The sequence below is a fragment of the Vicugna pacos genome, chromosome 25, assembly GCF_048564905.1.
Source record: "Vicugna pacos chromosome 25, VicPac4, whole genome shotgun sequence".
Taxonomy (NCBI): domain Eukaryota; kingdom Metazoa; phylum Chordata; class Mammalia; order Artiodactyla; family Camelidae; genus Vicugna; species Vicugna pacos.
In genome coordinates this window covers 1,910,341-1,938,183 of record NC_133011.1, presented here as the reverse complement: position 1 = coordinate 1,938,183, position 27,843 = coordinate 1,910,341, and the positions used below count along the sequence as shown (strand labels likewise).

General features: G+C 44.1%; 1 protein-coding gene across 10 annotated transcripts in view; it reads left to right on the top strand.

The window, feature by feature from the left end:
* Window positions 1-27,843, top strand: part of LOC107035297 (ankyrin repeat domain-containing protein 26-like) — a 124,194-nt gene that overhangs the window by 70,748 nt on the left and 25,603 nt on the right. For 5 of the 10 annotated variants that reach the window (XM_072949433.1, XM_072949429.1, XM_072949430.1 and 2 more), the window contains 13 exons: window positions 6,235-6,371; window positions 11,325-11,439; window positions 11,602-11,775; window positions 14,729-14,835; window positions 16,143-16,280; window positions 17,728-17,810; window positions 19,881-20,096; window positions 20,709-20,760; window positions 21,135-21,204; window positions 23,872-23,932; window positions 24,020-24,207; window positions 25,480-25,609; window positions 26,018-26,079. In XM_072949433.1, coding sequence (XP_072805534.1) covers window positions 6,256-6,371; window positions 11,325-11,439; window positions 11,602-11,775; window positions 14,729-14,835; window positions 16,143-16,280; window positions 17,728-17,810; window positions 19,881-20,096; window positions 20,709-20,760; window positions 21,135-21,204; window positions 23,872-23,932; window positions 24,020-24,207; window positions 25,480-25,609; window positions 26,018-26,079 — 1,512 coding nt within the window. In that variant the 5' untranslated portion in view covers window positions 6,235-6,255. Of the gene's footprint in view, window positions 1-6,234; window positions 6,372-9,768; window positions 10,641-11,324; window positions 11,440-11,601; window positions 11,776-14,728; window positions 14,836-16,142; window positions 16,281-17,727; window positions 17,811-19,880; window positions 20,097-20,708; window positions 20,761-21,134; window positions 21,205-23,871; window positions 23,933-24,019; window positions 24,208-25,479; window positions 25,610-26,017; window positions 26,080-27,843 lie in introns of those variants that run through there. The other 5 variants (XM_072949428.1, XM_072949425.1, XM_072949427.1 and 2 more) reach the window with 4 other exon arrangements.

Below are 27,843 nucleotides of genomic sequence, written 5' to 3'. Positions count from 1 at the left end.
AGGGAGTGTTTCATTTCCGGCTGGGCGAAGGTCCCTCCTCTTTTGCAGGTAGGATGATTCTGATGGGCCAGCAGGCTGCCGTGGCCTGTGGCCTGTGGCCAGGGTCTGCAGGGGCCTCCTGGGGCTTGGGAGAAAAAATGAGAGTGGGCTGTCGGGAATTGTGGTCAGGAGATGTCCTTTGGGGTTTGCACGTGTTGTGGCTGCACAAATCCTTACCAAGCAGCTAGTTCCCCAGTGCTTGTGAAGTGTTCTGGTGCCAGGGACGAGGTGCAGTGAAGAGGCAGAAGGAAAGCCCTTTGTGTCCTGGAGCTGCCTTCTGGGTCGGGGGAGGGGGAAGGTGTTAACAGCCAAACACAAGAAGCAGGGGTCAGGTGAAGGGGGGAGGTTCCCTGGTGTTGGAGTGTCCCTGCTGTGTGTCATCTGGAGTCAATGGCTGTCTTGTTCAGGGGCCCATGTTCAAGATTCTGGAAGAGGTGTAGGCAAGCCCTGTGGGTGTCAGAGGCAAAGGCGGGGATACTTGTGTGCTGGGCGGGTCCCAGCAAGGAGGGGCTGGGGCAGTCTGTCTTTTTAGCAGTTTGGTTTCCTTGGTGAGAAGGCCACCCCTACAGGAGGGCATGAGCAGTGGGCTGGGACCCTGGCCGGGCCTCCATGGCAGCAGGGCAGGTGGGGAGCCCCCCTTTGCAGAAAGCCCAGGATGTTGCAGGAGGCCGGAGCCTTAGCCAGGGCAGGGAGGGCAGCAGGTGCCAAGCTAGGCTTGGGCGTTCATGCTTCCTGGCCGTCACAGGGCCAGATGACATGGTCCAGGGCCCTTGGCCTCTCCTGAGCCAGTGGCACTGATGGGTTCCACAGAATAGCCTCTGTAGAAGCACAGAATAAGCTAAGTGGGGTCACAAAGGAAGCTGGTTATCCTGGACCTGTTTCTACTGATGGCCCAGGCTGAGGATCCCAGATTAGAAGGGTCTGTGAAACAGCAAGGTGACGGAGAGGATCAGGAGAGGAGGGAAGAAGTGGCCAGAGCCCCGGGAAGGGGGTGCAGGTGTGGCATCGAGGACACATCAGAAAATTCCCATCTCCCATCAGGGATCAGGGCCCCCAGGGCTGTTCGGGCTGGGCAAGGTAGAGGTCACTGTGACCTTGGCTGGGGCAGCTCCCCCTCCTTCCCCCAGGCTGGCGTGCTGGTGGGAGTGGTCCTCAGCGGGTAGGGAGGAGGTGAATGGAACAGACTATAGACGGCTCCTTTGAGGAGCAGAGATGCAGGGCAGTGGTTAGTTTTGGAGGTGGGAGGGTGCAGGAGGACCAGGTGGGTAGTGGCCTGGCTTTACATCTTATGTGGCAACACTCCAGTGCTCACCTGGTCCCTGAGGCTCAGTGTCTTTGCTGGCAAAATGCCACCTGCTTTGTGGAGTGCTGGGTCACAGTGGACATGATGGCCCTGGGGCCTGGCCCACACTGGAGCTGGTCTGTGTTAGCATGAGGGCAGGGAGAGTGCTGAGGAGAGACCGGATAGACCCAGCAGTGCAGAGCTCTCTGAAGAAGATCAAGAAGGCAGGGCTGGTGTGATATGTGTGCTGTTGGTGCTGCAGAAAGCTGGTCCAGTCGGGAGGAAGGAGCAGGGTCTGAGGGGTAGGGGTGGAGCTGATGAACTTGTGGATGCAAAGGATGTGAGTATGGAGGAAGGAGGTGGGTGGACCACTCCCAGATTCCTGGCTGGCACTGAGGACGTTAGCCAAGGTGGTGAAGCAGTGGGAGGAATGGGCTGGGGCGGAAGATTCAGAGGTCAGAGTGGGCTTGGATGTGAGAGGCCCATGGGTGGGAATGTCGTTGGAGGACGGAACTCTGGGACCTAGTGCCCCAGGATAGGACCAGGTCAGGTTCAAATCCCAGCCTGACGCACGCACACAGTGAGTGTCCCTGGGCCCAACCCATCAGCTCCTCCATCCCCTCAGACCCCTCGTCTTTAAAACTGAGAGTAAAAACATCTTTTTCCTTGTTTGTCATGAGGAATGAGAACTGGGGTGAAAGTGTTTCTAAGCAGTGTTACTGATGAAAAGTCCCCTGTATCTTTGTTCTTTATTTGGTAGGGAATCTGGAGGGCTGGGGCAGGGAGAGGGAGGTTAGGAGATGGGGATGGGTACCATGGCCGCGCGCAGAGATTCTGAGAATGGGAATGCTGGGGAGTGGTGCTGGAAGGGGGCGGGCAGAACTGTGCCTGTGTGTGTGTGTGCACGTACTTCTGCTCCTGCATCCACGTGTGTGTATGTGTGCTGTGTGTTGTGCGAGCATGTCTGTCTTCACGCATCCATGTTTACAAGTACTGTTGTGCGTGTACACGGCATGTGTGTGTGCATTCACATGTGCATTGCCAGCATATATTGTGTGCTCAAGGGGTGTGTTTGCATGTGTGCAGTGCATGGGGCACATGTGTGCACATGGTCATGACTGCCCCCTTCCAGCATGTCGGTATGTGCACGTGTGCATTGGGTTCTTCTGTGCATGTGTGTGAGCGTGGGAGGTACTCGTGTCCACCGTGTATGAGTGCGTGTGTAGGCCGATTTCAGTAGTTGTGACAAAGCACGTGTCAAAGCTGTGTGGCAGGGTTGGGGGCCTTGGAGGAAGATGGCTCACAGGGCCTGAGGGCTGGGGCTGCCACAGTGTGAAGTGGGGAGCTCGGCTGCAGGACAGGACACGGTCACCCGGGCCCAGGGTCAGCTCAGACCCCCATGCATGTGCCCGAGACTCCGAAGGCCTTGATGCTCTGAGACCTTGGGAATGAAAATCATCTTGGTGGTGGTGACAGCAGCCGCGTCTGAGTGTCTCCTTTGTGCAGGAAACGCCACCTGTTAACCAGTTTACTCCTCCCGGCAGCCTGGGGGTTGGCTCCCCAGCCAGGTTGCCACCTGCACAGGGCCTTTGCATGGGCTGTTCCCCACGCTGAAACACTCTTCCCCACATGCCCACGGAGCCCCTTCCCTCAGCTTGCTTGCGCCCTGGCTGCCCTGAGCCCCTGACCATGCTGCTTCAAGTGGCAGCAGCCCCAGCCGCACTCTCACTGTATCCCGTGTCTTTTTCTCTTCCCACATGGCATCGCCTGTGAACACTGGATAATTCCCGTGTCCTTATTTTCTGTTCTTCCACGATGTACCCCCCAACAGGGCAGGGAAGTTTGCCCTGCTGGCTGATGAAATCCGGTACACAGCAGGCCTGCATTAATACTTATGTAGTGGAATGAGGGACAGAGAGGTTAAACAGCAGTCAAGGCCACACAGCTTGTAAGGGGGAGACAGAGGTAAGAGTCAGCTCTTGTCAGCTGGTGGTCCCACCTGGGGTGTCTCCTGCCCAGCACTCTACTGGGAGAGAGAGAGAGTGTGTGTGTGTGTGTGTGTGTGTGTACACGCATGTATGTCAAGGTGGGGTGGCATGCAGACTAGAGAGGTCCAGCAGTCATTCAGAAGACACACAGCTGAGCTAGGCAGGTGCTTGTCCCAGTTCTTGCTGTCTGAGCCTGTGCCAGGGAGCTTCGCCCCTCACACTGCCTAGGGGAGGCTGTGTCACCTGTGTTCCTCCATCCCCAGCCAAGCTGGGAGTCAGCAAGAGGCCCAGGCCAACACGTGGCCTCTTTTTAGCCCTGCCACCACCCGGCCTGTCCAAATGCCACGTGGCCACATCACATGTCTGTCTGGCAAGTGTTTCTCTGGCCAGAGCAACTGTCCCCTCTCCTCCACCTCCACCCCTACCTGGGGGCCCCTCTGCAGCTGCCCTCCTGCTCCCCCGGCCTCTCAGTTCTGTGTCCCTCTCCCTCTTATGGTAGTCTTTTGTGTATTTTCCTACCCCTGGCCAGATGGGCCAAGTCAGGACCCATGGGTGCTGGGGTGGGAGGGACTGGGGACTTGGGGGAATTAAGAGAGCTGTCCTGTCCCCTGTGGTCCTCATTTGGACATCCACACAAGGGGTTGAGGAGGAACTCCCATGCCCCAGGACAAGCCATAAATTCAGAGGCCCTGGACCACGCCCTGGAGGCCTGGGGAACCAGCCTGGTGGGCGAGGGCAGGGCAGGAATGGACAGGGGTTGCCCCACTGCCTCTGCTGCCCCACCTGCTGTGCTGGGGAGAGCTCTGCCCAGGGAGTAGGAAGGCCTAGCAGGATGCGGGTCTCTCCCAGGGCCCTCATCCCGGCCCACAGGGACCAGGGAGGCCACAGCCTCCAGGCTGGGGTGCCAGGGTAGGATGGATGCTGGGAACCCCCTCACCATGTACCCTCTCTCCTGGGTGGCCAAGGTTGCCTGGCCACCATTAATTGGCTCTATTCATCCTGCAATGAGATGTAAACGAGGCTTCCAGACAGAGGGGGCATTGAGCCAGAGAAGAATGGCTGGAGGGGCAGCCCACCCCCCAGCCTTACCCACTCCTCTGCTGCCCCCTCACAGCCCACCCAGCTCAGGAGCCCTGTGGCCACCCAGCAAAGGGGGTCCTGGGAGCCTCTACCGAGCACTGCGGGCCCCAGGAGTCCTTGCGGGGACTCCCCCGGTTGTAGGTGCATTGGCCTGAATATCATTTGTCGGGTCAACTGTGAGTGGGACACACGTTAAAGATACAACAACGATAACAGAAATAGAAGCCACCGCTCGCTGAGTGCCCCTCCGTGGTGGGAGCGTGGCCAAGGTCGGGGCAACCTGTGACCTGGATCAGGGCTCAGTACGAGATGGGGAGCAGCCACCACTCGCTGAGTGCCCCTCTGTGATGGAAGTGCAGCCAAGGTCGGGGTGCAGTCTGTGACCTGGATCAGGGCTTGTCTGTGATGGGAGCCAGGCACCCTGTGTCCAGGATCAAAAGTCAGTCTGTGATGCAGATCAAGGCTCAGTGTGTGACCAGGGTCATGTCTAGGCCTCGGGGTCAGTCTGTCCTCTGAGCCGGTGGCCCCTGCCTGGCCTCTCCTGATCTGACCCCTCCTCTCCATACACCGTTACAGTGGTTCCCGTTTATACTGAGGGCGATGGAGAGCGTACAGCAGACACTGGAAGGACATGGAAGTAAGAAGGCAGAAAATTTTAGTTTTTTCATGAGGCGTTTTGCTTTTCAGTATAAAGGCCATATAGGCCTGTTAAAGAAAATTAGGGACATTCATAATGATGGAAGAAAAATGTAACAATTGCCCATAGTTTACCTCCCAACCCTCATCAGTTAATATTTTAGTGTATGAAATAAAAAATTTATGACATTCTTCTGAAATGATAACCTCAGGATTTGTAAGTGTGTATACAGTTAAGAGTATTCTCTTTGACCGACAAAAGTTTTAATGGGTTTTGCTTTGTGCTTGATAAATTTATGTGAAGCAGTATTTTGTCACTGGCTTTCAGTGTCAGTTGTTGAAATCTATTGGTCACATTACCTGATAGCACATTTCTCTATTTGCTGATGAAGTACTTTTGGCGTTGAAAATCTGTGTGCTTTCATTTGCTGTTAACATGTTGAGAAACCAGTTCAGAGTGGTTTTACAATTCTTCGTAGTATTGTTTAAAGGCTTTGGTGCATACCTCTAAAGTTTTTTTTGGCTTAAAAATACACGTGCTGATGGCTAAAAGAAAGCAAGTGTGGATGACTTCTCTTGGCAAAAGGTTAGTAGTCTAGAAAAATGATGTTATTGGCTAAACTGGAGTTTGGGGTTAATACATGGATTTAATTTGCATGTCTTTCTAAGTCCCTACTTGGGTAGTTAATTGAGAACTGAGTGTATCTTTAATTTCTCACTCTTTGCCTTTTCCTTTAATCACAGAAGACATTCAGTGTCTGTCTGTTGAATGAGAAGAAATGAATGATTGAAACCATCTAACCTAGCCGCCCGGATTAGATGGAAGTCCTCGGTGTTGTCAGTTCTCATTTAGAGGTGGAGATGATAGAATCCTCTTGTCTCTCTCTCCATGACCCGTGCTGGAAAGCTGAAGCTTCTTTCCTGATTTCTTGCCCTTGTCCCTTGTCGTTTTATGGCCAACCCAGTACTACTGCCTTTACTAGCTTGTTTTTATTGGCACCAACTTAGCTCCCGTAGAGACCAAGGCCCTAGTTGGCTAAGTTTGGCTAAATTTGTATTTGGAGAGTTGTCATCTGCTTTTGTGTGTAGATAATCCAAAGTTTAAGGAAGTCAGTATTTCTCCTACTACAGAGCAGAAGTTCGGGATAAGTGATAGCTTGACATGTGTAAATAGACATAAGAAATATGTGTTGCCTTTTCTTTTCTCAGTGGTGAGAGGACTGGCCAGAAATGTCCAAGTGTACAGTCCGCCAAACAGCGGGGACGTTGGCTGGACCCCACCCCTGGCCGGTGCAGCAGCGCCGCGTGTGTGCGCTCCCCTGGCTGGCACAAGGCCCCCGGAACCTGTAAGTACAGTTGTCAGCTCAGAGCTGGCAGAAGAATTTTGTAGATTTTACGGCGCCTCGTGCTGTGGTTGTGGCGCAGGGCAGATGAGTTGGTGTGGCCCTGGGTCAGGTGCACACTCATTTCCTGATGAACTTAGTCTCGTTTGTGTCATGCTTGGCAGCCTTTGAGAAGGCAGGCCACAAACATGCCCGCGTACAATGCTTAAGTAATTGCTTTTGATGAAGTAAATCATAAGGGTATGAACTGTAGGGTTAGTAAGCAAAAATGAATTTGGGGAAAATGCAAGTTAGCTATATATGAGTTAAGAAACCCCAAAAGTAAATCCAAATCGTTCATAGACCTTGTCAATATGGGCTTTCATTGTAACACACGTCTTTGTTAGGAACCTACCTGAAAGTTTGCCTTCATTGGCTCTTAATAGATTGCCAGTCTACCTTAGTACCATTCCATTTTCTAAGTAGGTTAATAATACAGAAAGCAGAAATTACTAATTTGAGTAGGAAGGATATCAGAACATCTGAGGGCAAGTAAACTTACAAGACTTTACAAAAAGAGGCAGGGACCATGAACAAAGATAAACACAGCTTGAGCCTGTCCGAATGTTGACCTGCATCCTGTGTGTGGCAGGACGTGTTCAGACAACACTGCTCTTATCCACTGCCTAGAGTAGCTGTTTTAATAGAGAAATCTCTCCCCGAGAAGTGTATCTTAGGTGTACATGTCGCTAACATTTGGGATGCTTTGGGGTCACTATCAAAGGCCTGGATGTTGTATGTGAGAACCTTCCCCAGGAACCTAAATGGGAGGTTGTTGAAGTAGCTAAGGGTCAAGTGTGAGCTCACATTTAATGGAGAGGGGATTTATGAGAGTAAATTACATCTAGTGCTGTGGCCTGTGCAGATCTCACGAGGTAGCACAGAGGTTGACTTCTGCTGTGTCTGGGCTCAGCCCTTTACTATAAACGTTATAATGCTGACTAATAAAAGAGTAAGCATTTGGATTGTCGTCAGAATTTGTCAGGTCCTCCCCTCTTGATTGTGGTGCCAGGAAACACCCACACGGGGCACTTGGAGCAGCTGATTCCAGACACACCCTATTCCGGGGACATCACTGCCCTCCACTCAGATGGAAGGGGAGTCCCAGCCCCGCCCAGGGCCAAACGCATGAGACTGAAATCCTTTCCACCCAGTTCCCTTGTGACTCAGTGAGGAAGGCTGGACAGGTGGGTGGTGAGGGGGGTGCTGAGAGCTGCCTCCACCTTGCGCAGGTGAGGGGAGGCCTCACTCCTACTTCTGCCCGGGTTCCCCATGCTCACGTTCAGGCTGAAGGCCGTCTGGGCTGAGTGAGTGTCACTGGGCCATTTTCTCATCTGGGACCTTTGTTAAGGAGGTTTCTTCCCTTCTCCCGCCCTGCAGTGGGTCTTCTCACCAACTGGGCACTTTTGAAATGTGAGGGCTTGGCCTCTCTGTTTCATTCAACATGAAGTGGTCAGAGTAGCTGAAATCCCTTTCTCTCCCAGTCTGTACATTTAGGTTCCAACCTAGTCTCTGTCCCTGAAAGATCAGCATGTAATAACCATAGCTCTGAATGGAGCACGTTTTTTTAACACTTTTTTTGTTGAGTTATGGTCAGTTTAAAATCTTGTGTCAATTTCCAGTGTAGAGCACAATTTTTCACTTACACATGAACATACATATTTTCATTGTCACATTCACTTTCGTTCTGAGCTACCATAAGATCTTGTATATATTTCCCTGTGCTATACAGTGTAATCTTGTTTCTCTATTCTGCATATGCCTGTCAGTATCTGCAAATTTCGAACTCCCAGTCTGTCCTTTCCCACCCCACACCCCCTTGTCAACCACAAGTTTGTATTCTGTGTGTATGAGTCTGTTACTGTTTTGCATTTATATTTTGTGTTTTTTTTAAGATTCCACATATGAATCATCTCACATGGTATTTTTCTTTCTCTTTCTGGCTTGCTTCCCCAGGAGAGAGAGGGCAAGAAGAGGAGAGGGCAGGCCCAGGGTAGGGCAGGCAAAGGACATGACAGGCCCAGATGAGGGTAGGCCCAGTAGGGTGCAGCCCCATGAGAGGGGAGGCCCAGATGCGGGCAGGCCATGTGAGGGGAGGCCAAGTAGATACAGGGTAGGACCAGGAGAGGGAAGGATCAGAAGAGGGCAGGCCCAGGGGTGGGCAGACAAACCTGAGGGCAGACCCAAGTGAGCGCAGAAACAGGAGAGGGCAGGACCAGGAGAGGGCCGGCCCAGGAGAAGTCCTATTAAACTTCCAAGAGATGACATTGAGAGGCAATGGGTATTTGAGTCTGGAATACAGGAGATACAGGAGGGAGGTCTGGGTTGGAAATAGCAGTTTGGAAGTTGTCAACTCATTGAGAATACATAAAGCCCTAAGGCTGATGGGGGCGGCAGGAGAAAGTAGTAGAGGCCCGAAGACTGAGCCTCAGGGGTGCTGTGTGCCAGCACTCAGGGGCTGGGACTGAGAAGAGCGGCCAGGGCCGTGGGAGGAAGCCAGAGCAGCCTGAGAGCCGGGAAGCCCCGTGAGGAAAAGGCTTGAGGAAGTCGGGGAGAGCAGCGGGGGGAAGCGTGGCTGCCGGGCCGTGCGAGGAGAGAACTGAGAGCTCCCCGTGGAGTCAGCACCTGGTGGGTGGTGGGGGACCCTGTCGTGAGCAGTTGCAGGGAATGGACACGCTTGCTTGGATGGAAAATGAGAGGAATCAGAGGAAGTGGATGGGAACAGCTCCTTTGCAGGGGCAGGGGGCGTGTGTGCTGGAGAGCAGAGAGATGGGGCCGCAGCTGGAGGGTGGATGCGTCTTTTTTTTTTTTTTTTTTATGGTGAGGGAAATGACGGTGTATGCTAATAGAAAAGATAGGTTAAAAGGGTCAATTAGTAACACCACATTCACTTAGGTCAGGGGAGTTGCAGGTGAGGGCAGGTGTGGGCCCAGAAATGCCCCTGAGAGAGTCAGCTTTAAAACACTTGCCAGGTCCAGTCCGCTCAAGACCAGCTCCCAGGAGTGTCAGCCACTTAGGAACTCTGCCGCCCCCTGCAGTTTTTGATCCTGGCGGGGCCGGAAGCCATAATTAGCCAGCTGAGGGAGGAAGGACGGAGGTGGGCAGTAAGAAGAGGCCTGCCCTGCCTTCCGCCCCTCCTGCAAGTGGTCAGCCTGCAGCCTGGCCTCGCTGAGTAACTGATGTGTTTCCATAGTTACGTGATTAAAAAGCTCTCAAATGTTATACCATGCTCCCAAATAAATCTTTGATTGATTAAAGATTTACTTGGTGGAAATAAAAGCAAAAAATAAAGTGAAGAAAGCGTGTAAACATAAGGCTGAGCCACGGAGCAGGGTCAGGAGACATGCAGAAACACATTTTCATTTCATCTGGAGAGCGTGTATTGGTTTCTCAAGTTTGTACTTAATGATACATATTGCCACAATCTCTGAAACCATGAAAACAGCTTTCTGCTGTTTGCATCTGCTAAATTCCCTGGAGACTGGCTGGGGCCCAGAGGGATCTGGAAAGGAATGAACTGAGGGATAAGGAGATGTAGAGAGTTTTGGTGGGGAGCTCTCTGGGGGACGAGGCCTTCAGCATCCTGTGGTTCCACCCCACTCTAACCACAGTTGCATACAAACATGGCTTTCTCATGGGCAAGCCTCACTTCTGGAAATGTCCCAAAACACTCAGCCACCTAGCACCAACATTTGAAGGGAATCCAAAATGGTCCACAAGCAATTCGAGAGATTTGAAATGCCTTAGGCTCCCACGTGCGCACCGGGCACACTGGGCCTCCGGGCCTCTGTGCGCACTCACAGGGACACTGGCTCTGGAGGGACAGTTGAGGGAAAGTTGAGGGTCAGTGCTGTTGCTAGGCTACAAGTGTTCCGGACCAAACATTCCGAGCCGTTGAGCTTTGCAGCCAAGGTGTGGCAGCAAGACCTCTGTGGCTCTTCTGTAGCGCCAGTGCTGAGATCGGGAGGCGGCAAGAGGCCAGGAGGGAAGTGAGCGGTGTCGGAAGGCGATAAGCCAGATGAAGAAGGGACTCGTTAAGTTAGCGAGATGGGTGGGCTTCACCATCCATCTGAGAGAGCTCAGGGATCGTGAGAACTCTGTGCCTGGGTATTACGTCCACAGCGGTGAGCTGAAGGAGTTCCACAGAGCCGCATATTTAGGTTACAGGCGTGAAGTGCAGGAGTTGCTGTCATGTAAAAACAATGTCGTAGACAGCAGAGACAGGAGGAACAGGTAACAGGGGCAGGGCGGGGCGGGGCGGGGCGGGCCTGGGAGGAGCTGCCAGCTATGGTTGTTAAGACGAGAATTTTAAATTGCATTCCCACGTCAGAGATGTTGAAGTGTGAGAGAATGAGTATGTTAGAATCATTGAAGTACAGTGTTCTCTCTCATCCTTGCAGCAACAGATTAGATAAGACTATCATTCTACTTCATTGAGATGTTGTCTCTGTAAAAGAGTAACGGTAACAATAATAATATTACCTAACAGTTATTGAGCTGTTAGTTTGTGCAGGGAACTGCCAGACACTTTGCATAGCTTTTCATTTAAGCATCACAGTGGCGTCCTTTGATGCCACTACTACTTGATGCCCATTTTGTTGATGAGGAAATTGAGGCACAGACAGGCTAAGTGAGAGCTATTAAGTGACAGTGTTGAAGTAGAAGTCGGACCCAAGTTGAGCTGAATCTCAAAAGCTTGCCCTTTCTATTTAGACAGGTAGTTCTTCCATTAATGTGGTGAGTGATAAGAGCTAATAAATACTGTTCTTTCCCCATAGAAAGAACTAGGATAAGAAGACTAAATGTTAGTTTTAAACGGGTAGGAATAGCATGCTGTTGAATGTTTAGAATTATGTGAGTAATGTACCTTTGAACTAGTACGCTCTAATTTCCTGGAACGTCCTCTCATGTTCGCAGGACTGCCCTACACTTAGCCTGCAGCAGCGGCAAGTCATCAGTGGTGACTCTCCTCATACAGTGGAAGTGTGATCTGAATGCTCGTGACGAGGAAGGCAAGACAGCTCTCATGAAGGTGTGTAGCAGCCAACCATGTCCATGTGAGGTGGATTCGATGTAATTACTTAGAATAAAAATGAATTTATCTGTTTTAAATATAACGAACTGATGGAACTTGAGGAATGTTAACTTGGAATGCCTAGCACTTACAGTCTGTTTCTTGGCGTGATACCAACAGGCTGTAGAATGCCAGGAAGAAGTATGTGTCACTATCCTGCTGAAACGCGGTGCTGACCCAAATCTTAAGGACAACTGTCAGAACACTGCTCTGCATTACGCTGTCTTGGCTGAAAATACATCAATTGCAACAAAGCTGCTCCGCTATAATGCAGATATCGAGGCGATAAACAAGGTATAGCTCAACTGACTTTATTTACAAGATATTTGAAATATAGGGTCTTTTCTAGCGACAGGTGTTTTATTTATAGTAATACGTATACTGATGACATCAGGCCCTGTTATCATGGAAACAACTCCGAAGCCAAGGCCAGGGGCTAGAGGTAGTGCCCACAGAAAGGGCAGAGCTCTGTCGCCCAGCTGCACTTCTACCCCAGAAGAAACAGCTTCCCATTAGGAAGTGCCTGGGAGTGGGTGGTAGGCTCAGAGCCTACAGAAGGTGATGGCTTGTGAGCAGTGAAGTGATGGCAAGGGCTGGCTTCCTGCCTGGGGATGGGTGGGAGGAGGAAGGAACCCAGTACCCAGCAGAGGGAGCTGGGTGACTGCACCTGGGCAGGGGAGGTGGCAAACCACAGGCCGTGAGCACCCCAGGATCCCAGGTTCTAGAATCTGGGCAAGTGAGGTCAGGTCATGTTTGACAGCCAACAAGGGTATTCACTTGTGCTGGTGACCACATGGCCCTCCATGTACATCTCGGCGTCTTCCATGCTCAGCCTGGTGTAGCTCCCCTGCAGGGCTGTGGCTGTAGGTGGGGAGCAAGTGATGGCGAAGCTTGTCCTCCTTCTTTTTCTCCTGGCTCTCCGCTGGAGATTTTGATTGAATGAATCTACTCAGGTCTGACACAAGTATTTAGAAATACTTCCCTGAAATTCTGATACAACCCTTGGTTAAGGACTATTGAATGGATATGTGTAATACATGTAAATTCACAGATCTCAAAAATAAGACATCACTGGAAGAGCAGGGGTTTGATAGATGCCGCTTCTTTCAGTGCTCTCCTTTCCGGCCATGTTAGCCTGACTTTTATCCTTCTCTTCCTCTGTGATTGAGGAGTTTACCGATAATACTACTGGCAATATCTGTTGCCTTGAAGAATAGTTCCTTTTCCCTTCTAACCACTGATCATTCAGTGGCACTCAGACAGTCTTAGAAACTTGGTTGTGGTGAGTGATTAAATAAGTAGAGTTGGACTCTTTAAAGATTATGCACCTTTTGTTCCCATCCAGGTCATTAGGTCAACAGGGTGTTTCTGATTGCAGTAATTGGAAATCATGAGCCTTCTTTTGGTTAAAGCTGTGTGACAGACTCTTGCAATACATCTGTTAGAGTCACTGAGCCCTAGCATAATCAAGATGACAGTTTTTTTAAAATTAAAGTCTAGTTGATTTACAGTGTTGTAACAGTTTCTGGTGTACAGCAAAGTGATTGTATTATATATATATATCTCCAGTTATATATATGTATATTCTTATTCAGTTATATATATATACACATATATATTCATATTCTTTTCCATTATGGTTTATTACAGGATATTGAGTATAGTTCCCTGTAGTATATACAGTAGGACCTTGTCGTTCATCTATTTTATATATAGTAGTTTCTATCTGCTAGTCCAAAACTGCTAATTCTTCTCCCACCCCCTTTCCCCTTTGGTAACCGTCAGTTTGTTTTCTATGTCTGTGGTTCTATTTCTGTTTTGTAAATAAGTTCATTTGTATCATATTTTAGAGTCCACGTATCAAGTGATATACTTTGGGATTTGTCTTTCACTTTCTGATTTACCTCACTCAGTATGATAATCTCTAGTTCCTTCCATGTTGCTGCAAATGGCATCATTCCTTTTTTATGGCTGAGTTGTTTTCCATTATATATAAGTATACCATGGAAGATGGCAGTTTTAAACATCAAGACCCATGACATTAGTAACAAATTGGAATTGTTTTAATAATTTAGTTTTGGCCGTCTTACGAACTAATTATCCATTTGATTAGCAATCAGGGAGAATTAGATACAGGTAGATTGTAGTTTTAGTAGGCATTGGAAAAATTCTTGGAGTGGGTATTATGAGTCTTAATCACAATTTTTATTACATGTTGGGGCCCAGTGTTTTTGTGTGTAAGACATATGATTCTAAAGAAAGGCAAGGTTTTACATACAAATACTTGATTTATACGCAACTGTTTGGAAACACAGCAAACATAACAACACAAGTGGGCTATACACTAAACATGGCCCTGGGTATGTTCAGATTGTCTCCACACACTGAGTCAACATTTAAAATTTAGGAGACTTGTGCCAATATCTGCACTTCAGAACTTCTCCTAAAGAATCAAATCTGGTCCCCCTTGAGCCCAGGCTCCTATGCGGTCTGCCCTGCAGAGGTGGCCCCTTCTCGGTGGGGCGTGTGTTCTCCGGTTTGCTGTCCTCACATGGGACCTTCACTTACTCGGGCCGCTTATGTTGCCTCTGTAAGCATTTGAATTTACAATTCCTATTGTATATTTTGATAAATATTTCAAGATTTTAAAGGCAATCTATATTAATTTATAGGCTACTTCATATTTTATAATAATCCCTTAAGAGTGGGATGGAATTTTTCAAATTAGAATTTGTAAGTTGGTTTAAGAAAAACTTTTTCTTTACATGCAAATAATCGTATACCCATTGGAATGTCTGCAAGCTTTATGAGATTAGTCATAGTTGTAATTGGATAGGTTATGCTTATTGCAGACAGTATGGTATCTTTCTCCTCAGCGTGGCTCCTTAGAAATGTAGTTGATTCAGTAGCTAAATGGTTCTCTCTGGAGCAGTGCTTAGAGTGTCAGGAGTAGTAGTTGAGCAGTAAGGTAACTAGAGAATGCCTGACACACACTGCGATAGAAGCAAAGGTTCTTGAAACCAGCAAATGTCTGAAGTGAGATTCAGAGAATGACTTCACAGGGAAACTTTTGAGGAGGTCAAGGAAGAACCTTTTAAAGAGAAGGGCACAGAGGGGCAAGGAGGAAGGGGCTACTTGTTATTTACTTTATAGTATATATTTAAGTTCAGAGACTTAAGTTTTTAAATTCAGTTTTGAAATTTATATGTAATTTTGTACATTATCAACTATTTTTACTATTTTACAGTATAACTTCACACCATTTTTACTCGCCGTCAGGGAGAACAAAGAAGAAATGGTCAAATTTTTGATAGAGAACGGGGCAAATGTACATGCAGTTGACGATTTTCAAAGGTACAATAGTTTGCGCTCGCTTTCTCTTTTTTTTTTTTAAATCTTAATGTAGTTCTAGAGTAGTAACAGCCAATCAGAAAGATTAACTTAATAAGAAGAGGATTAACTTAGAATCAACACATCATCAGTTAGGTAGAAAAGCAATTATTCTGCCTGGTGTCACAAAGAACAGTATGCAGCAGGATTCATCTTCCTTTATGATAGTGGCTGATGTCATTTGCAACCTGATTTTTTTGGTCATACGATCTTACAATAGTTCAGGGATTTCATTTTTAGTTTTATTAGTATGGACTCTAATTTTAATTTAACTTATGAGACAGTGTTGAATTTCTTCATTCTTTTATAATTTTTTAACGTCTAGTTGGCATATATTTTTTTCTTAAAAGATGAATATTAAACAGAGAGGAGTTTGTTTTGTCTTTTGGATGATTCTGCTTTAAATTGCTTCCTTTGAAGGATACTGATGTTATTAGGTTTTCAATGAGTATCACTAAGAGAGTAACTATGACCAGATACTGTGGGCTGATCAGCTTTTATCCTTTTTCATTTCTAGTACAGTTTGATTTTTTATTTTTAATTGATAATGGTAGAAGGAAGAAAAACAGCTTTAATTATTGAATAGACATTCCCTTTAAAGAAGACGGGTCATTGGTGGATGATAAAGAGGAAGGAGCTGGGCTTTAGAGTCAGACGAGGCTGAATTCCCAGCTCTCCTGCTGGTCAGGTGTGTTACCTGGGGGACATGACTTATTACCAACCAGTATGTTTCCTGACACATAAAGGAGGGTCGTAGTACATCCTTCAAGGGCGGTTGTGCCTAAGAAAGACCATACGTATACTATTCAGGTTAGTGCTGGGCACATGCTTCTCAGCGTGATTCACTGCAACCGTGACTATTTTTATTGCCATTTTTATTCATGTTACTGTTTTCAGCTTGCAAACAGCTTCTCCTTACCTGACCTCTAGCTGATTTTAAAGTATTAAATGTTTCAGACTAGAGAAGAAGTGGGGAATCCTTTATTTAAATCTTTACTTGCTTCAGATAAGTGATCTCAGCATCCTTTCTTGTCCATCAAAGGACTTTAAATTAGCCACTTCTACTGTGTGCTACCCAAGTAGGACAGGAGGCTTCTTTTTTGTCCCTCTGTTTTGGCCTTGGAAGTGATTTGCAAAGATGAGCACTCGAGCGTGTAAATGGTCAGTTCTCCAGGGGTGGGCAGGATATTAACTTGGTAAACTAGATCAGATTAACTGTTTGAGTCACGCTAACTAAGATCCTAAGGGTGAAGTTGTCTCTTTTGTTGTAGATCAGCACTGATGCTTGCTGTATTTCATGACTCACCAGACATAGTCAAGCTACTTCTTCAGAAACGTGTTAATGCCGATTCTCGAGATTTACACGGAATGTCTGCTGAAAGATATGCTCGTCGTAATGGTTTTAAACTGTAAGTGTTTACATTAAAATGCCAGTTATCTCTGAACTGAGGTTGAAAATGACCTAACTGTGACTTGTTATGTGACAGGTGAGAGTTCCTAGTTGGGAGCAGGCACTTTGGGGATGGCAGTGAGACCCTCCCCCATCACCAGCTGGAAACCAGCAAAAGGCCAGACTAGTGAGATGGAGCAGTGGGCACAGGGTTCTTTATCTCAGGGTTTGTAAGACGTTTATCCTTAGGGTCCTGCTGTTCTCCATTTCATTCCAGTGTAACCCCAATGCATGGGGTACAAATAATGTCACATATCTGAATTTTCTAACTAGTTGTTTGGGTCTTGAAATGTTTAGTAGAGCAGAAAATCCTGTATTTTCCTTTGGGGACTTTCTTCTATAATCTTCCTCTTGAGTTTTCCAGGAACCTAAGGGATTCCCTAAGAGCACAGTGACAGTCCTCTCCCACAAGGCATTGGGGCAGGGCGAGGGCATGCTAATCATTCTCTTGTTTCCCTTTATTCTGTTGCTGTAGTGTTGGTACTAAAACTGGTTTTAACATGATCTCGGCAGCTGGGTCTGGGGTCTGGATGTTGCTCTCCAAAGACCTTTAATAAAACTTTAAAAGAAGAAAAGGAAAAAGACACTGGTCCTGCAGTCGGGTCGTGATTGACCTCTGCTCCCGGGATGCCTGTGCTGATCCAGTTTCCGCGGTCTTCGTGGTGATTGACACGTAAACTTCAGCGTGATGGCTTGTTTAGTTCTCATACATATGCTTGTATGAGGTCATATATTTATAAATAAATGTAGCTACAAGTTATATAGTAGCTGAGGTGCCCTGAAGTATAAACCACGAAGAACAGCTAATCACCGTAATTTGTAACATTTTCTGAAAACTGCCACATTTAAATGTTACACCTATAAAAAAACACACGTTGGGTTTTATTTGGGATTCTCAAATAGTTCCAGCATTTAATTTCAAGAAGAAGTTATTCCATTCTTCCACTATTTCTCCGAGCATCTGGGGGATACATTATCTCATTAAATCTTCATAATACTCTTATGAGTATTAAAAACTAACTGCCTGACAGTAAGATCCCAGTTTTATAAAGGAAGCTTTGAGGTGAAGAGAAGCACCTTTTCCAGGAACAAATAGCTGTTGGGTATAGAGCTGGGACTTCTGAGTTCGAGATACTTCCAAATGTCAGGCTCGCTCTAGTTAACTTACTGAGCTGTACTGCCCTCAGTTCATGACTACTTCACCTTACTGTTTTTTCTTTTTTAATTATACGTGCTAAATTTAAAAGTTTGTAGATTGTACAAATTTGAAGTGTATGGGACAATTGAAGTTTTGATATCACCTCTGATACTGTCTGAAATAATCTAAGAATTTAATATAATTGGTAATTGTTTTTCATATTAGTATTCAAGTAGTAATATTTACTTATGACTTTTTTTATACATAGCCTTTACCAGCTGATTGTCGACTACAGAGCAGGAAAGATACCAACTACTCCCCCTCAAAGTAGCGACCTAGGACAGAGTTCTGGTAATAAGTTACTCTTATTGGGCCTACCATAGATAAGGAAGTAAGATTGAGGAAATTTTGATAATGAAAGAGCAGTGAAAAAAGCCAGCGTGTAAATTTTGTGTATGTTTTTATTTTTTAATTAATTTTTTCTTAATGGTCTGGTATTCAGAATTATTTAAGAAGTTAATTATAGGTAATTTAAAATCTGAGACAGTATTGTCTGAAAAGAAATTCATTTATTTAATCCTGGCCCCTGAAACCCCATATTATATCTTTATGTAAATAAGAAAAGTAGGTTTTTAACTTTGTTGTACATTTCCTGTAACATTATAAGAAGTTGGCCTTGTTACAGAACTGGATCTTTAATTTTTACAGCAAATGGATCACAGTGGGTAAATGAATGCTAGTTATTTCATAGTGATTAGCCTCACTAAAAAGTGATTGTCTTTAAAACTGGGAGCTCGGCAATACCTTCCTGGTGCTGTAAACAAATGGCCAACAGTTAGAACTGCACAACTGGGCCAGTGTGCAGCATACTAATAAGAGATTGTTTTTTAAAGATACCTGGTAATAGTGCAGAAGTCAGGAAAGCAGTGCCTTGTTGAGAAGCACTGGTTACTTTCCACATCATTACACCACCAAGATCTCTCTCTCTCACCAATTTCATTCTCCAGAAGTGCAAACAGAATGAGATATGTTGACTTCATGAGAGTCAGATGTTTTCTTCTCTTTTTTGGGATACTTGTCATGAAACTATAATTCTGTTAGAACAAGATTTTCTGTTGCCATTAGTTAAAGGATTGTCATAATAAATACTCAAATAGCACAACTCAGGACTCAACAAATTGTAATAAAAGCACAGAAGTGCTTCACATAAAAAAAAGACTACATTGCCTAGGTGTGACTCCTTGCGTGCTGTTCAGTGTGAACTGTATGAGGGCACCTTTAACTTGGTAGATTTTGATCAAGCAAAGAACTTCTGTTGTAGGAAGTACAGAGATGGAATAGACAGAGTTTTGGTCTTCAAGGTGCTCATAACACAACAGTTGTCCCTGGTTAATGTCTGTATTTTTTTTAAACAGGACTTACAAAAAAAAACATTCTTATCTGTTAATTCATCCACTTAACAGATGACTATGAAGTTTCGTTTAGGTACTAAGCACCACTCTGACGTTGCAGAATGCAAACAGGTCTCAAGCACAGTTCCTGGCCTCCAGGAGCTTGCTACTGTCATCCTCATTTTTATGATTGGCTTTACTTTATTCTGTGCTTACTGTGTCCCAGAGCCCACTAGGACTTTGTAACTGTCTTTATGTATTTTTTATTGGTATTTAATATGTACCAAATACTTTTAAGTCCATGGTGAGGAAAGATGTTTTTTAAAAGTGGGTAGGATGTCAGATAAGCCATGCAGAGCAAGTAGAAGTTTACCAGGGAAGGAGGCAGAGGGCAGTGTTTGGTGGGCAGAACATCTCTGAAGCTTACATTTGGCAGAAAGGACAGTGGTGCAGAGGCTAAGATGTGCCAGTGAACTTTGCAGGATCTATGAGTTTCATTTTGTTGGTGCAGACAGGATGCTGTAGGAATGGTTGGGAACGAGGTGACTACCTCGCTCAGGCACGCTTCTGAAAGCCTTTCGAGTACTATAGAAAGGAGGAGGTCTGCTGTAGACCTTGGGAGATTTGTCAGAATGCTTCTAGCTGCAAATAATAATAGGAGCCCTAAGTAACAGTGGCTAGAGCAACAGGAGTCAGGATTGTTCAGAAGGTTCGGTGATGTCGTCAGGATCCCAGACGCTGTCCCTCCTTTAGCTATGAGGCTGCTGGTGTTTGATGTCACCTTTCCTGGTCTGCTGATTAGCAGCAGCTCCAAGCATCATCTTCTCACATGACAGTATCCGCAGGCGAGGAGGGCTGCTTCTCTCTGCATGTTTTCTGTTAACTAGGAAGGAAACAGAGACGCTTCCGGTAGACTTCCCCTAGCATCTTACTGGCTGGGCTACATCACATGCTCATTCCTAAAGCAGCCACTAGGAAAGGAAATGCAGTTACTGTGATGACCGTAAAACAATCATTTCTCTTTTTGCAGCTAAGGAGAGCTTACCTTCGCATACTGGGGCAGAAAACATCCAAGAAAAGTTGCCATTGTCCAGCAAGGACAACGAAGAAGAAAAGGATACTGGGGCAGAAAATATCCAAGAAAAGTTGCAATTGTCCAGCAAGGACAACGAAGAAGAAAAGGATGTCGAGTTGGGAACCAGCAATGGCAGCTGCATGGATCCACTGAAGAATGTTGAGCAGAAGAGTAAGAAGATTCGATTTGAGTCTTAGGGTTTCCTGTTATGACATAAAGCAGGGATGCACAAGCTTTTTCTGTAAAGGGCCAGAGAGTCAATATTTTAGACCATGTGATGTCTGTCACATCCACTCATGTCTGCCATTGCAGTGTGAAAGAAGCCCTAGACCGCATGTGAGCAAATAGGGATGACCGTACCCAGACAACATGAGGTTGACAAAGCCGAATGGCAGGGTGGGTTTGTCCCATGGGTGTCGTCCAGAAATACCATGCTATGTAAGCTTGACATTGTCAGTTTATGATACTGATTCTACTAATGATTATCATTCTTTTGTGAGTCTCATAAAGTTTGGTTGGGATTTTGGTCCTTGTAAACAGCAGTTCACTTTAAAATATCAAATTTGGATAAACACCCTCTTTTTTTTGATAAATATAAAGGAGAGGAAGTGGTTTTTATGCATTAATTACTTGCCAGGGGTATACTCAGTATTCACTCAAGTGTGTAGTCTCCAGGTGTGGTCCCAATGGAATGCTTTTTAACAAAACATTGATCTCATACTTTTAATATTCTGTATTTTTGTATTGCCCAAATAAATTCTATTTTACTTTCTTCTTTAATAGAGATTACAGTGATTAAGGTTGCACCAAGGTTTGAAGACATCTCTGTAAGCAGGTAGGAGTTTATGGATTTTTAAAAATTACATGCTGACTGAGGGAACACAGAGAAAAGACACAAGGCTTGTTGAGTGTCCTACTCTGGGTTAGACACCTATGTACTTGGCATTTGTTACCTCGTACAGTCACCACAACAGCTTTGCAGAGTAGCTGTGCTATTATAGCTTACTTCTAGTTAATTAGGCAGCTGTAGCTTAAGGAGATTGACCAGTTGACACATGATTCCATGGTTAACAAGTAGTTAACCTGTGACTTAACCATCAGGCAGCCTGGCTCCCAAATCTGCTTTCTCATCCCTCAGCATAGACTTGTGTGACTTGTTTGTTTAAAGAAATGAACTCACTCATTTTTGATGTGTATTTTTCTCCAAAGTATTTCACCCAAACATGATATTGATGATTCACGGCCTCCATCAGATGATGACTTAGATCTTGCTCCCAAGGTAAAGTGTTTTCTTGTGAAATTAATTTTTCTTCTCTGAATTTAGTTTTCTGTAGTATTTACTCTTAAAATTTAGCAGTGTTCTGCCTATCATTGTTTTATGTTTGTATGAAAAAGTTGGTCAGGGTAAACCATTTTATTAAAATATGGCAGGTTTTTTTCTTTTTTTCTTTTTCTTTTTTTTTTTTTTTTTAAACTTTGGTAAATACTGAAGATGAGGCTGAAGCAAAATGGAGTAGAAAATAGATCGTGACAGGAAAGTTGTACTGTGGAAAGGTTTCCCACAACAGAGGAGGTGTGAAGCGTGGCCAAGGATAAGGATTCTTTGACTTTCAAACCACACTGACGGCATTTGTATAATACTCGTGCCTCAGGGACCTCTTCAGTGCACAGAGCTACTTACTGTGATAGTCATGGCCTCTTCCTGGGGCCTTTCAGTTCCAAAACTTACGTAGCATGTATCTTTTTTTTTCCCCCTTGGACACTTACTATTTTGGTATCAGAGAGTTGTGAGGAAAGAGGGTTGTTTTGTTTTTTTTTTTTTTACATTCTTTCTATCTCTGGTTCTGCATTAAGACTAAAATAATAGTTGAAATTCTAGAAATTTAGAAATTAAAATTCTGTTTCTCAAAATCCATACTATAAAGAGATTCCTCTGTGTTTTCTAAATTATCTCATTATGAATATATTCAAAACTCTGCATCTAACTGAAGAATACATATTTTCCCTAAAATAACAGCCAGCTTTAAAAGTAGACTCTTAATAACAATCATATGAAACCTATTTCAGAATTCTTTCATATTACAGTTTTAAAAAGTATGTCCAGTCCTCATGTCCCATTCTAAAATTTCAACTTTCAGACATTTTGTAGTATAGTTATTTACATATTCATCTTATAGCCCCTGCATCAGTATACACCGCTAGAGATTAGGGAACATAATTGTGCATTTCCTGGAGCACCTAGAATGAGGTCTTAAATGTAAGAAGCATTTTAGTATTTTATGAATGTGAATGCATGAAGAGACATGGAATTCTGCATCATGCTGCAGGTAATACAACATGCACACTCTATCATAATGAAATCTATTTGATGATACAGGTAATATAATATGCGTACTATGTCATAGAGAAATCTATTTGAATTCTAAAAATATGACTTAAATTTCTATTCCCTTTGTTTAGGCTGTAAAAGTTCAGTTGTTGCGAGAGGAAATATGTCATAAATGCCAAGGAAATAGATAAGAAGTATATGATAAATAGGAAAAGGTTGCAGTGTTTTTCAGTATCCACCATTGTGAGCTTAGAATTTGAGATGAAAACTTTTTAACCTTCTTTTAGCCCCCTCTCATGTTCCATTAAATATATCTCTTCAAGCTATCTATTATCCTTAGAATCCTGATTACCATTTCTTTGTCTAGGTGGAAAGCTGATGTGTTAGGAACTTTCCAAAATCTATTTTTCTCTCTCTCTAGTAATAATTTGCAGCATTCAGGTAGTGAGAGATGACCATGTTCAATTGAGTGACTTACAGTGACAAAATTTAACTCTTACTTATAGTAGTATTTACAAACAGTTGTGGAGTAATACAAGTCAGTATTATTGGGGATATACGGTGAACAAAGGCCTTTGTTTTATATATATGTTTTATATATCATATATTTTCATATTTTTATAAAATTTGCTAAATAATATATATACTTTCATATATAATTTATATATTTTTATATATATAATAAAAAGGTAAAACAGAGGCTTTCACTCATCGTATATCCCTAACAATACTGATACATCCCTGATCTATTAAATATAAATACTGAAATATATATATTTCTCCACATGCCTTGTTATACTTACATTTTCCCTTTTTTCTTGCCTTAAGTTTGTACTTGACTAGTCGTGTCTCATTTTTTCTTTTCTTCCTCCTCCCCCTTTTTTTTTTTTAATGATTTTCCCCAAACCTAATATTTCTCTGCAGAAAACACTTCCTCGGTGTCTGCTCTTTCAGTCCATCTCACTCTGCCTCTGTGAACATATTTAGTGACAGCTTTCTGTTTACTATGTGTGTGGCTTTCACTCATGAGTCATTGCCCCTCAGAATTACTTTTGTTCTTATTCCTCTTTCTTAGAAGTAACTGACTTTGAACAACCATTTGTCTGTAGCTTTTTGGCGAATGGAATAGAAGTAGCTTATACTGTTTGCTGTTCTAACTCATCCAAATAAGATACTACTAAAAAGTAAACTCTCATATTTCCCCCATGAGAGATCATTCACACATATATAAATCATGCAAGCACATTTCAAAATACAACAACCACTTTAAATTTCTTAATGTGAGTTTTTTCCATAGGACTCTAAACTATCAGGTATAAGATTTTGTTCTAGATCATTTTGGTCAAGAAAGTCGTCTAATGGATACCATAGTATTTGTATAATAATCAATGAGGGGTAAAGAAAGTAACATTTTGGGACCCCTGAGGTCATCTGTCATAATCCTCACCCCGTGAGAAGATGTAGGTTGGTAAATGACAGATCTGGGACTTGAATCCATATCTGAATGACTCCAAAGCCAGCGCTCTTTGTGTTAGATCATCTAGGAATGGGGAATGTTACAGTTACTTTATTCAATTTCATATTTGTTGTTCTTAAAGCTGCTATTTTCTTCTCTAGAAAGTCCGGCATCCAAGATTCGCCAAGCTAATTCGGGTCTGGGAAGAACCCGTGATAAACAGTAAGTTATTTGAAGACTGTCTTTTTGTGTTTTCACTGATGAGAAATTACAGATCATTTCATCTACCATACCTTGTTTTCACTATAGCAGAGGCAAAAGATGGTGTTTTGAAACCAGGAACTAGCACCTTCTTTGAGGACAAAAATTCTAATAGTGAAAATGAAGATGCAGTTAGAACCTTTTTCCAACCATCCACTGAAGTTTCAGGCTTTTCTCATCCTGCCTTCCCAGCACCGGAACCTCTCACGTCTTCAGCAGTCCTTGTTGTTTCAGAGGTAAGTCGTTTTGTTTTTAACTTTTCCTTCCTGTGCTTTTTCACTTACCGTCCCCCTGATTCTCATGGGGATGAAAAGGATCCTACACAGGAATGGAAGTCCTCAAGATCACAATAGAAAACAGTGTGATAACAAGAGAGGTACACGTGTAGGACTGAGATTTGTAAAGGTTAGTGGCAATAAACAGTTCTCAAATATGCCATTAAGAAAAGAAAGAGTAAGAGAGCAAGTGGAAGGAGCAGCTGGATGAATATGAAGGTGGGCAGGGTTACAAAGGGGAAAGATTCATCTAATAAGGACAAGATAAACGAGTGTCAAAATGAGAGAGATGATTATACAAACACAGCAGAAATAGTGGGGTTAAGTGACAGCAGGAACTCTATAGCACACATCATGATAGAAATCACCTCAAATTCAAATTAAGAGAAGGAGAAGTCAGCTCATGGAAAAAAGTGCTCAGACTCTTCTGAAGGACATATAGCCGATTTTATGAATAACAAGAAAGAAAATTTGATCCTCACCTTTTTTCTTTTTGGTTATAGAAGTTTGTTTTTTAATTCAAGTATAGTTGATGTACAGGAGTGTGTGAGTTACAGGTGTGCAGTAAAGTGATTTGGTTATACATATCTATGTATGTATATCTAATTCTTTTTCTTTCTTTTCCATTGTAGTTGTTCGTGAGATAGTGAATATAGTTACCTATGGAAGTTAGTTTTAACTTGAAGTTATTTCTTTTTTTAAGAAATCCTCACATTTAAATTGATGACGTGATGTCTTATATTTAATCTAGCTAATTTTGTCTCTCCATTCCATCCCCAGTAACTGAGTTCTAGTTTTCCATGTGACTTATCATGCTGTTTCACACCTCGACCTTCGGCTCAGGCTGCCCTTTTTAGAACCCCCTTCACATCTGCTCTCTGCACTGGGTCTGTCTTTAAAGACACAGTCTGTACTTCCCAGCATTCCCGGAGCTATTGACACGCATCAAGTCTCTTCTCTCCTTTGTGCCCTTACTGTGTCTGTTCACTTCAGGTGTAGAGCTGTTGAATGATACTTGTCTGTGTTGACTCATTTTCATGTGACTCTGCCTCCCCTAGAATATAGAGCCGAATCTGTCTTTTATGTATATTGCCAGCTTCTCCCAGGGTAATGCCTATGATCTGATGCATACAGTAAATAAATGTTTTCTTCCTGACTGATTGAATGACTAAGTGTAGGAATACGATGTTTTCTGAAGTTGGGTTTTTGTTACATTTTGTTTTGTTTTTATAGGAAGAGGCAACAAAGCCGAAAACTGGGGGAAAAGAGAATGGCACTCGGACTATTAACAGTGTCGTAAAGGAGCAAGCAGATCACAGCACATTGATTTCTACTGATGGAGCACACAAAAGTGACAGAGGTGGGACGTCAGTGAGCATCTATGGATTTTCTTCCCTGCTTAAAAGCTAATGTGGTTGGAGGGGGGAGGGTATAGCTCAGTGGGAGAGCGCATGCCTAGCATGCACGAGGTCCTGGGTTCAATTCCCAGTACCACCATTAAAAAAACAAAAAAGGTAGTGTAAAAAATCTAAAGTGTGTAGATCCAAATACGATATCCATTTCTTCTTAAGTGTATTTCTTTTGCCATCTTCTTTCATAAATACCCCAACTGCGACCAACTTTTCTTCCAGAAAATGTTTCAACCTTCCGAAATTCTTTTCTGCCACTTTAATTTATTGACATATTCAGGAATCGAGATAGACTTATATATATATTTAAACTTCCCAGTGGTATGTGTTCTCATTAATGTATCTTTGACTGCATTTTGTAGACGCAACGTCAGCATTAAGATTCGAAGAAAAGGAAGATGTCAGATCACCCTGGGATTCTGAGGTGCTGCCTTCTATTATTGTTATTTTCAAATATAAGCATTGCATGATTTTAAAACATAAATGGAGGGATGTTTTGACTTTGCTTTCTCACTTTTACATTTTCCCAGCAAAATGTTTTCCTCATTTTAACCCACACTTAGCAAAGTCATTCGGTGCTACATGTCATACCACTGCAGAGTGCACTTCTGTTAATTTTCCAGACTCACGTAATGAAACTGGTGTATGTAGTGCAAAAGCCAAGGCTTAGAAGTCACAGGGAATCGGTTTGGGTTCTGAAGTCACCTTTTCTAAAAACTAAAGAAAATAATTCTTGGTCAGCCTGTGACCAGATGTTTGTTTCTTTGTTATAAAGGAATGTGTAAAACTCTCAGTGAGATTCAGAGAGAAACAGGTTGTACTAAAAAAAAAAAAAAAACCCCACAAAAAACCGGTGCTTTTGTTCGTTTAACCACTTTGTCCTTGAAAAGACAGTGCTTGTGACTTGAAAGTACTATTATATTTGGATTGTCAAGTAGATCTGCAATGAACATTTCAGGATAAGCCAAAGCATGGGGTATAGTAATAAATATGTGGGGTTAAAATACCAGCAGTTTGGATTAGTGATGTTTTACTGAGGACAGCCCATTTTGGGTAGAAAATAGCATGCACTGAGTACCTTTATGGCGACCGAACTTGAAGGAAGCTAAGTGCAGGGTAGTGATGACCTATTCCAAGGTGATAGCCGTGGAAAGAGGTAAGGAGGGCCTGAACTCTTGGATCTCGGCAGCTCCTGTGCTTGAAGTCAGCAGACGTGGTAGCATCCTGGTTCTGACCCACTGTGGGATCTTGGAAACACTTGTCTGACTTGTTTGAATGTCAGTGACCTTGTTCAAAAACATGGTACTGATACCTACCTCTCAGGTTATGTGTCATGAACAAAAATGTGGTAACAAATGTGAAAACACATTGTCAACTGTAAAGGGTGCTATAGAAATGTAAGAATGATCACAGTGGCCACTAGTGACCTACTGAATTGTTGAGGACACCTTTTTAAAATCTGAAGGACAATAAAGTGGGAAAGTTAGAGCGGGCACGGGGATTTCTCATTTGGGGTATGTTGAGTGTTGGTAGGCTATTATCGGAGATCTCTGATAGGTATGTAGTGCTTTGGTACTTGACGCCTTCTGGGGATTTTAGATGTTTTGACCTTAACTAAATTCCTGTTCCTGAACACCAGCTATGCACCAGGCAGTTAGACACTGAATGTAGCAGCTGAGGGGTTAGGCTGTAGTGGCAGGAACAGAAGAACAAGTAAACAGGAACCCGGTATCAGGGACAGTAAGTCCTTCACATAAGGAACGTGGAGAGCGTTAGGTTAGACAACAGTGGGGGAGTTTGTAGTTAGGACGGGGGTGGAGTAAGGGTGGAATTTAGGTAGTCAGAAAAGAGCTGATTGTGACCAAAGCTGCCAGGTGACGGACAGGAAGGAGCCAGTCACACGTAGGTCCCGGGGAGGGATGTTCCAGACAGAACAGCGGGTCACATCTGCTTATCACGATGCTCCAGCATCTTGGAGTGACCAGGAAACAGCAAGTGGGTAACTGTCCTTAGAATCACTTTTATTATTGTTGTGTGTAGAAAGGAGAATGTGCATCATAAGGGCCTGGCACATGAGGGTGGTCACTAAAGAGTGTTCTTATTCTTCCCTAAGTAAAGTAAAGCTTATGGTACTTTTTTGAAGAGCTGCATAGCTACGTTTAAAATTTTTCTGCTGTTAATTTAAACA